Source organism: Lepidochelys kempii, chromosome 6 (genome assembly GCF_965140285.1).
Source record: "Lepidochelys kempii isolate rLepKem1 chromosome 6, rLepKem1.hap1, whole genome shotgun sequence".
Taxonomy (NCBI): domain Eukaryota; kingdom Metazoa; phylum Chordata; order Testudines; family Cheloniidae; genus Lepidochelys; species Lepidochelys kempii.
In genome coordinates this window covers 4,534,439-4,545,535 of record NC_136385.1, presented here as the reverse complement: position 1 = coordinate 4,545,535, position 11,097 = coordinate 4,534,439, and the positions used below count along the sequence as shown (strand labels likewise).

At 43.7% G+C, this 11,097-nt stretch overlaps 1 protein-coding gene across 1 annotated transcript; it reads left to right on the top strand.

Moving 5' to 3' along the window:
• Positions 1-5,608: 5,608 nt before the first annotated feature.
• LOC140912622 (olfactory receptor 4S2-like) lies at positions 5,609-6,559 on the top strand. The gene has a single exon (XM_073347301.1). It carries the CDS (start codon positions 5,609-5,611, stop codon positions 6,557-6,559), a length of 951 nt encoding a protein of 316 aa, XP_073203402.1.
• The last annotated feature ends 4,538 nt before the right edge of the window (positions 6,560-11,097 follow it).

Genomic DNA, 11,097 nt, shown 5'->3' with positions numbered 1-11,097 from the left:
CCGTATGACATAGAAAGGCCTCAAACCTCCCTGGCTGAACTAACCTCGTTATCCCTAGCCTGATTCTTGCTTGCATATTTATACCTGCCTCTTGGAATTTCCACTATATGCATCCGAGAAAGTCGGTATTCACCCATGAAAGCTTATGCTCCAATACGTCCATTAGTCTATAAGGTGCCACAGGACTCTTTGCCACTTTTACAGAACACCGAAAGAGACTAAAGACCAGATTTTAAAAGATATTTAGGTGTTGCTCCATTCCGTACTATAAGGCGTGAGTGACTAAGGCTTCTAAGTGTCCAAATCACTTTTGAAAATGGAATTTAGCAATCTAAGTTTCAGTGTAACTCAGGCTGCTTAGTACCTGTCAGTTTGGAAAAGGCAGTGTAGCTAAGTCCCTTAGCCGTTGTAACACCAAGCAGAGAAATGTCTAAAAATCTGGGCTTAACTGTCAAAACGCACCAAAAGATTGCCTGAAAGATGTGTCCAAAGCAATATGGCTTAGCTGCCTCTTCACTGATTGCTTCCAATGGAGACACCCTGAAATGCCTCTGGAAACTCATTATCCCAGGCAATGACATGCTACCACTACATGAAGAAAATGAATACTTGTGGCACCTTAGAGACTAACAAATGTATTAGAGCATAAGCTTTCATTCACTCTCAATATTTTTGCTGTAACTTTACAGCTTGTTGGCTTTTAGCTCATGCTAAGTTGTCAGAAATAAGGGTTTGGGTGGGTTATTCGCTTTGGGGTGCCACAAAGGGACACTCTGAGCCTTCTGTCTATTCAGCGGGAGAGGCAGGAGATTCCTTCACCCTCTCCACCATCTTGGACATACGGATTCTGTGCTTGTCTCTTCCATTTGGTGCGGCCACTCTCTGGTTGCACAGTGCTTGCAAACACAGACCACCACCAAGGCATGGGTCATCGGGTATCGTACCTCAGGCCCCTTCACCAGCCTCATCCCTGACAGTACTGGGCAAATCCTGTGGGGATATAGCATAGGAGCTAATGCATGGCTGCCCAAAGGAAATTTTGAAGCTAGGCATGCTCCTGCCATAACAATGCCTCAGTCCCCAGTGTTTCTTCAGCCTCTGCGGCTGTCCTAAGACCAGGCTGGGAGCAGGCAGCACCCCTCCACCCTGGGGATACAGTGCCAGGAGGTAGGGCTACCTAGAGGGCAGGAGCAGGGAGAGCAAGGGGGGAAACTGAGTCAGCAATGGGTGAGTTGGAGAGTGAAAGCGATTCACAACTGCTTTTCAGAGGGGGGAAAACCAAGGCACAGCTTTCCTGGATGGTCAGCAAGAGAAGGAGGGCCAGCAGAGCCACCAGGCAAGGATAACAGAGGGCTCTGTGCTGTGCTTTGCTCTGCTGAGGCAGGTCATTTAGTGGACCCATTTTGAGGAATTGGCCTCCCTGTGCTATAGGGCAGACACCCTGGAAGTCACAAACAGCAGCTCGGCAGGGTGAGTCAGTCAGGCCCCAGCTGACCTGACAAAGCACCACGGCCGACGGACAGTGTCTCCAAACAAGTACATGGATAATTTCCTTGCTTAGCTCCTCTGTCCTCTGACCTAAAAGGGGCATCAAGAGGCTTCTGCAGCCCCTCCATTGTTTCCATTCATGACTGGGACAGCGGGAGTTTACTGAAGCCAGCTGGGATCCCCACTTAGAGTTAGGAAGGGATTGGCAGGCCACCAACCTGCCAAATTCAATACAAAGAGAGAAGAGTCCAAGCGAACAGTTTGTGAACAACTCAGAAGTGAAATTTACCCATCTGAACATTGTCATGTACACTTAAGAGTTACGAGTATGGTCACAAAAAATCAGTATTGCTTTTATGAATGATTCACTTAGCAAAAAAGGGGATAAATTCCCAATGAATACTATGTCAATGGCATAGTTTGTTTGTCTCAAATGGCTGCTCTATCTGCTCAATTTGGCCATATCATTGCAATTGTGGTTTCATGACACAACATCTTGTTGCCACAGGGAATAATGAACTCTTCTCTTCCGATGGGCCAGTTTGTCTATGGCTGCATAAGTAGAAGAGAGGGCATCAAGCCATGTTCTCTCCCCTCTCCACTCCCATGTACAGATTTTGCAAAAGCATATGAAGTACAAACATATTTGATATCCTTGACTACATGGTCCCACTATTGTTTTTTGTAGCAGCCTCCATCTGTGACAGCCAGCACACCATGGATATAACTGGGGATCTCTGGAAGTAAAGGCAGGAGTTGGTACAGCTTAAATTAAAGGGCAACAGCTTCAGCACTTTGGCACTGTCATAAATATAAAGGGAAGGGTAACCACCTTTCTATACACAGTGCTATAAAATCCCTCCTGGCCAGAAGCAAAATCCTTTCACCTGTAAAGGGTTAAGAAGCTTAGGTAGCCTTTGCTGGCACCTGACCCAAAATAACCAATGGGGGACAAGATACTTTCAAATCTGGAGTGGGGGGAACAAAGGATTCTGGCTGTCTGTGTTTTGCTTTTGACAGGAACAGATCAGGAATGCAGCCTTCCAACTCCTGTTAAGCTAGTAAGTATTCTAGCTGAAAATGGAATAGATTTCCTTTTGTTTAATGGCTGGTAAAATAAGCTGTACTGGAGGGAATGTATATTCCTGTTTTTGTGTCTTTTTGTAACTTCAGGTTTTGCCTAGAGGGGTTCTCTATGTTTTGCATCTGATTACCCTGTAAGGTATTTACCATCCTGATTTTGCAGAGGTAATTCTTTTACCTTTTCTTTAATTAAAATTCTTTTGTTAAGAACCTGATTGATTTTTCATTGTTCTTAAGATCCAAGGGTTTGGGTCTGTGTTCACCTGTACAAATTCATGAGGATTATTATCAAGCCTTCCCCAGAAAAGGGGGTGTAGTGCTTGGGGGGCGGGATATTTTGGGGGAAGACATCTCCAAGTGGTCTCTTTCCCTGTTCTTTGTTTAACATGCTTGGTGGTGGCAGCGTACTGTTCAAGGACAAGGCAAAGTTTGTACCTTGGGGAAGTTTTTAACCTAAGCTGGTAAGAATAAGCTTAGGGGGTCTTTCATGCAGGTCCCCACATCTGTACCCTGGAGCTCAGAGTGGGGAAGGAACCTTGACAGGCATGTAGGAAGGTCGGATACGCACATTCACGAGTGGGTTACACTTTCACTGTGAATGGTATCAAGTGCCTATATGGGGTGGGAGGTCCCAGCACCAGTGATGCTGCTAGACTTCCCAAACTTTCCACAGCGGTGGCATCCCAGACTAAGCATAGGGTGGAATACAAGATACCATCCTGGAATGTAAGCAGCAGTGGCCACATCACCAGGCATTTCCTCAGAACTCCCATCATCCTGTGCAGCCAGGGTGTCTTTGAGAACTGACACCACAAGCCCTGGTCCTGTCACAGTTGAGTCACATTATCACGTAGAAGAGAAATCCAAACGTTGTTCGATCCTGTAGATCAGTGATTAAGGGGTGATGCAAATGCCACTGAAGTCAACCCGGTGATTTTCCATTGATTATGCTGGGCATGAGCTCTCTTTGGTTAAGGCCTGATCCAATGGCTGTTCACACACAGCAGGTCCACAGAGCTTGTCGCCTTTTGCCCAAGTTCTCAAGGTCCCCTTTCTAAGCATAGGAGTGAAATGAGAAACTTGACACAGGATTTCCTGTGCCCTCTTGTTATGTAGTTGGGCGTGAGTAGAAGGAACCGGACAATAGCAGGATCTCTAAGGCCATCCCTTGGTGAAAGTGTGAAGAGGCGGGGTGGGGGAGGGCGTCCTATTGAAAAATGGGGTTTGAAGACTATGAAAGGGACTAACTCTCAGCAGAACATTGAAAGTTTCCTTCAAATACATGTTTAAAGCTATATAGGGGAGTGCTTCTTCAACAACTATTTCCAGTGGAGAAGCCTTGAAGTGCCTCAGGGAGCTCATTAACCAGGCAATGACGCACTGCCACTACATATTGATTTTAAATATTTCTGCTGTGACTTCACAGCAGAGAGAGAGACAAGTTTTCCCAAAGATCTTGTTGGGTCTTAGATTTTGCGGAGCGAGGGATGGAGACGCTCTTAGATCTGAGGCTTTGCGAGTTGGGGAAGTGGTTGATGTGAAAAGATTCCTGAGGGCTGCCTTGAGTAAACCACTTCTCTAGTTCACTAATTTGGTCTTTGCAGAATTGACAGACAGCGAAGGACATCCTAAGACAGGGCTTGTAAAGATGGGTGTGAGGATGAAATGTACAAAGCAAAAAATCTATATAGCAGGGAGTATCTGATCACCCTCATCAACTGCTTACTGTTGTTCAGACCCGAACACCTTTGCTATAGGAGCAGGTTAGAAGCAGAGGAAATAAAGCCCATCACCATCCTTTTTAAGATACGCAAATACAACCCATGTGAGTTTTCCAGCAAGGGTGAGTATTTTATGCTCTTCTTTCCCTGCTTAGCTCTACCAATGTAAAAGAAAAACAAAACTACCTTATTAGGATTCATTCCAATCTAATTCCCCACTCCATCAATCAGTCTTCAACTAATTCACCTAAAGTACGATGACTGTGTCTAAAATCTTCATTACAAGCTTCTCTCTTGAAAAATCTTCATATTATTTTTATTTGTTATTTTAATTTTAGTTTTGAAATGTATAAAATAGGTTTATTAGATGCTAGTCTGTAAGCAATGACCACCCCCAAACGATATTTAATGCATTCCTGCTTATGATCACTCATAAATACTTTCTTTTGAACACAGAAAATTTAATTCAGTCGCCTCAAATCAAATGATAACCCACAAAGGGTCAAGTTCGCTCATCGGCTTCAGCTGCTTTCCACCCCTCTGGCGACAGAGTTAACTGGTCAATCGAACAGTGTTTGTGGCTGCTTTGCATTTTTGGAACAGCATAAATAATCTAAAGTGTATCCGTGAGTCCTGCTGATAAATTATTGTTTCAATCCTTGTTTCAATTGGGGTTTGTGTAAAGCTGGTCAAAATTCTTCACTGAAATCATTTTTTTTTCAATGAAAATGCCTTTTCAACTAAATGTAAATTTTGTGAAATAATTTTGTGATGAAAATAATCAGAGACCAGTTTTCAATCCTTGGTTACTTAACTTGGTAACTCAGTTTCATGTTTGCATGTAGAAATCAATACTTTTGTGAGCATTTATGTGCTCACATTCAAAGGTAAGAGATGTCCTTGGTTGAAAAATGGGACTTCTGAAGGTGTTTAACAATGCAATAAGAATAAAATAGAATTTGTATCATGGAAGAGCTGATTGCAAAGCATAGTTAAGGTTCAGTTTTTCACTTACAATTAAAGCCTTTGAAGATTCATTGTAGGGGAAGACTAGAATGAATCATCTTCAGATTTTCCACTCTAATTATTTTGAGTATATACTGTTCATGGCAATATGGAACTCAAGCCAATTTCCTCTAGTTCCTTGTGTTACATATTGTTCATTTTTGTTTTTGGACAAAGTCTACCACTTCAGTCAATGCATCTTGATATTCACCTCATCACTGGTCAATATGTGTTGATTCTTCCTATCTTTGTCTTGTGTCATGGCAGGTGGATTAGCGGTATTCCATATACCCATCATTTAAACTGAGTACATGGAGCCCACACACAATGTGACTGAATTCATCCTTTTGGGACTTTGCCACAATGAGAAGTTATGGCCAGTGTGTTTTATATTCTTTTTACTCCTCTATATCGCTACTTTGCTGGGAAATCTTCTCATCATTGTCACTGTAAAGAGCAGCCAGTATCTGAAGTCTCCCATGTATTTCTTCCTCAGCTATCTGTCCTTTGTAGACATGTGCCTTTCCTCTGTCACAGCCCCAAAACTGATTGCAGACTTCTTTGTGGAGAGGAAAACCATCTCCTTTGATGGCTGCATAGCCCAGCTGTTTGTGGCCCATTTCTTTGGGTGCACTGAAATCTTCGTCCTCACAGTGATGGCGTATGATCGTTACATTGCGATCTGCAAACCCCTCCATTACACAACCATCATGACTGGATGTGTTTGTGGCTCCCTTATGATGGCTTCATGGGTGGGCGGCTTTGTGCATTCCATGGTTCAGACTGTCCTGACCATCCAGTTACCCTTCTGTGGGCCCAATGAGATTGACCACTATTTCTGTGATGTGCACCCTTTGCTGAAACTGGCCTGCACTGACACTTATCTTGTTGGCATCATGACCCTTGCCAATACGGGGTTGATTTCCCTGACCTCTTTTGTTGTGCTGGTTGTGTCCTATGTCATCATCTTAGTCTCCTTGAGAACTCGCTCCACTGAAGGTCGTCGCAAAGCTATTTCCACTTGTGCCTCCCATATTGCTGTAGTGATTATATTTTTTGGGCCATGTATCTTCATGTATTTAAGACCTTCCACCACCTTCTCGGTGGATAAGATGGTCGCGGTGTTCTACACCATTGTCATCCCCTTTCTGAATCCCTTGATCTACACCCTACGCAATAAGGAGGTGAAAAAAGCCATGAGAAAATTAGGGAGCAGAAAAGTGACATTAGGGGTGAAAGGGAAAATGCGATGTGTAGAATGATGGGAGTTCTGCATAGTAATGCTGTTCAGCAGGAATTTTAGAGAAAAGAGAGTTTAATATCGGGGGTTTTCGTTTTTTCTGTGAAAATTCCCAGTGATTTTCTCTGAATCCTCCTATTGCTATTCTAGTTCAATGTGAACACTTGCAACATTTAAGGCTCAGTGAAAAGTGGAAGCTTTTCCAGTTCTTTGTTCAATTTTATACCTCCTGTCAGTTAGATTATTGATTATCGTTATCATAGTCCCAGGAGCACTGGAGCAGTATGACCCAGTGATAGCCCTGGACTGCGGCTCTGAAATCACGGGTCTCGGTTCTGTTACATTATGAATTTGGGTGAGTCACTTACTTTCTTTGAACCTGTGCTTCCCTCCCATGTTTTTGCCATTTGAGACTGTAGCCTCTTCAGGGCAGGGACTGTCTCTTACTTATGTTTGTACAGCACCAAGCACATGGAGTCCCAGTTTCAGTTCAGGCCACTAGGCAATGCTGTAATACTGTGCAAACTCTGAGGATCTGTTAAATGAAAATGTATATCTATAAAATAGTATAAAACTGTGTGAATCCCTTTGAGCTTTCATCTGTCCTTGTTTTGCTATGTTCCTTTGCAAACAATTAGCATTATGAGCGAGGGAGAAACAAGGCTTATTGCATCTTAGGAGTAGCATGCAGCATTCCAAACCATCTAGCTTTGCATTTAAGTACAATGCCATTTATGTCATGTCAGTGCCGTACATTTTATTTAAGCTGCCCACAGATGGTTGTGCAATATGGGTCTCTCTGGAATTAGAGCTATTTTGGAGAGAGTCATGGAATGGGGTTCTTTCGACCTATCTGAAAAGAGAATGTTTGTGAGTGGCAATGGTTAAGACATTTGAAATCTGACGCGTGACCCATAATGAACAACTCCACCCTCATTTGAACACCACGATCCAACAAAAAGAACAACAATCCTGGTGATGAGATGCTCGTTCTGTTGAGATTTGTCTCCACTAATTACAATGACACTACTTACCCTCCTAAGGAAGCAACATTCCATTTGAGACATGAATATTTCTCCTCACAATCAACAGATTCCTGCAAACTCTCGGAGTGTGACCACCAGAAATTCAGAACACACAAGGCAGAGCATATCTCCAGTTGTGAGAATACGAGACTCCTCTAAAACAAATGTATATGGTCCCTCTCTATGCTCCCATCTCATACCCGGGCAGAAAGATCATCTTTTTAAACTATGAGCCATCAAGGCCACCCAAGAGAGCTACCCCACTTGGATACCATGGCTAACAATCTCCGGAGAAGGAGCAACCCTGAACTTTTTCACCCTTGTGCTTGTCTCTCATGGACAAGGCTAACACGAATAGGCCAAGGAGCAAGGAGCTGTATTGTGATGACTAGGTTATTTCATTCACCCAGCGAAACAATTGGTAGAAGGCAATGGTATTTGGTTAATGTTGACTTGGGATGGTTTGAGATGGGTGGGAAAGGGCCTCCTAGCTTATCACCTCCTCCACCTGTGGTTCCCGCCTCTTGGAATTTGCCCCACAGTAGAAAAGAGTCATGTCCCAGAAGCCCTGATAGTGCATTGTGAGGTCACATCAGCATGTGATGTCATTGTGTCCTAAGAACAGCTTGGTAAAAGACTTGTTGACTCAACATAAAGATAACATGTCATCACACCATGATACTGGTTTTCAATACCCCAAACAAACTTGAGGCTATTTAACTGGACCTCACCCCCAGGAGCCAGGGCAAGCAGAAACCAGACAACCTCAGGAAATTGAATGGAATATATGGGACAGGTGGTAATATCACCTTCTCAGCTATTTATTAAAGTCCCCTTTGGAGATGAATCTTTACATAGCTCTTGAGGAAGTTGAGATAAAATACAGTCTTCAGGGGAACTAGTAGGGAGCACACCAGGCCCAATCTGTAACTTGGGAGAAACTATACACGGAATTTCATGGGTGTGTATGGGTGGGGGGTGGGCGGCGGGTGCGGGGGGAGCGATTGCTGTGGAGGTAGCCGAGAGGTTGCAGCTACTGTTCCCCCATTTCCTTCATCATTCCTCACTATCCTCTTTCCCTAACTACCTCTTGGAAGTCATGGCTGAATCCCCTTCCTCTCCCCATCTCTCTGGATGGTTGGTAAATGGGAGAGGGACGGGTGGGTGAAATGGGGTCTTCCTTACTCCCTGACACGTGGCTGGGCATGAGAGTCTGCTCTCTCTCACTTCTCTTGGCTTGCTTTGCTCACCAGCTCCTGGACAATGTTCTGGAGAATTACTGTCTTGAGTATCAGTCAGAGCCTGTAAAAAGCCTAAACCCTTGAGTGCTGGCTGCAGATTTGGGTTCAAAATACTAATAACCCAGTGACATCAAGTGTTTGTGTATTTTGAACTCCTAGTTATTGTGACCATAGTGCTTAGTGAGCCGTTACCTTGGCGAACACCTGTAGTGCTGTCCAGAGGAATCAAGCACTGGGCAAGTCCCCAGCAGGTATAAAACAGCATATCTCTGTTGAAGTTAATCAGTGATCCAGATCCCCAGCTGGTGTTTGGAGTCTAGACAGCCATGCCAACTTATACCAGCTCTGGATTTGGTCCTATTAACTTTTAAAGTGACAGGACATTAGTTCCAGAAACAAATGATTTTGTTTCCTGTTCTCACTGCTTGTAACTATGATCACAGACTCTCCACGAAATCTGTAAACAATTCTTAGAGTGGGTTCCCTTGAGTATAATTAAAAGTTGGTTTTAAGGGGGTCCCGGTGTCATGCAACTTTTTAATAAGTCACAGCAGCAAATATAAGTTGAGTTTTTAGCGAAATAAACCTCAAATGTTTGCCACCTAGAACTCGGCTGATGCTATATAAAATTGAATTGCTTTGCAAATGCTGCTGGAATCAGAGTTTGGACCCCAGGTGCATGAATTTTCTGCAGAAAAGGACCTAAGGATTACAGTGGATGAGAAGCTGGATATGAGTCAACAGTGTGCCCTTGTTGGCAAGAAGGTTAATGGCATTTTGGGCTGCATAAGTATGGGCATTGCCAGCAGATCGAGGGACATGATCATTCCCTCTATTCGACATTGGTGAGGCCTCATCTGGAGTACCATATCCAGTTTTGGGCCCCACATTATGAGAAGGATGTGGAAAAATTGGAAAGTGTCCAGTGGAGGGCATCAAAAATGATTAGGGGACCGGAACATATGACTTATGAGAAGAGGCTGAGGGAACTGGGATTGTTTAGTAAGAATGAGGAGGGATTTGATAGCTGCTTTCAACTATCTGAAAGGGGGTTTCAAAGAGGGTGGCTCTAGACTGTTCTCAGTGGTAGCAGATGACACAACAAGGAGTAATGGTCTCAAGTTGCAGTGGGGGAGGTTTAGGTTGGATATTAGGAACAACTTTTTCACTAGGAGGGTGGTGAAGCACTGGAATGCGTTACCTAGAGAGCTGGGGGAATCTCCTTCCTTAGAGGTTTTTAAGGTCAGGCTTGACAAAGCCCAGGCTGGGATGATTTAGTTGGGGATTAGTCCTGATTTGAGCAGGGGGCTGGACTAGATGACCTCCTGAGGTCCCTTCCAATCTGATATTCTATGATTCTATGATTCTGTGGTTTTCACATAACTTACTTTAATTATTTCTCCTTAAACTTCCTCCCAAGGAGATCAACGACTGCCCGAAGAAGAGAGAGAACTGGACAGAGAGATAGGGAAGGAAGCTACTCGCTTAGATCAAGGTCTGCCAGCAAGGACAGAAACAGCCATTGGTCCATTCTGAGCTCAGAAGGGCCTTGGTATGAACATTTAACTCAGTGCTGACAGGATTAAATACCCTCCCGAGATCCTTAGGCACATCATTAGTGACTTCTGGATTGCATAGAGGGACCCTAAGAATGGGTCTCATTTCCGGCCTGGGGGTGAGGTTTAAACATCATCTGGCAACAAACTCTTTACTGAGTGTGGCCAATGCCACACTTTAAATAGCCCTGTAGGAACCAGGCTTCTCTGTAGGTTCTTAAGCTGATTGCCCCTGAAGGACTTTTATTCAGGAGCAAGTTAAAGTAGCAGAAATAAAAAAAAAACAAAACAAAAAATCTCAGAAAGCTTTGACAATGAAGCCAATGTAACCATCCCAGCTGTCGGTCTGTCCTGTGAATCTCTAATGCATCCTTCATCTTGCACTAAATAGAAGAATTTGCTGAAATATAATTAGTCTTCCACTAGGACTGTAGTCTTTGCTCCTTCCACTGATAAGCCCTATTTCTGAGAGTTTGTTTTCCTTTCCTTTTTCTTTTCTTACAAAGAAATTAAAGCACAAAGGGGCCAGATTTTGAAAGGTACTTAGGTGCCTAAGTCACATTAATTTTAAATATCCTTAAAAATCTGGCCTTACACCCATTGACGTTAATAGGAATCTTCCTATCGATTTCAGTGGGCATTTGACTGGGACCCTAGCACTGGCTCAGTCCAATTAAACTCTCCCCTTTGAGGAACATGTTTTCCATTTTCCATTCATGTTTTGATGGTTGTTCTGTA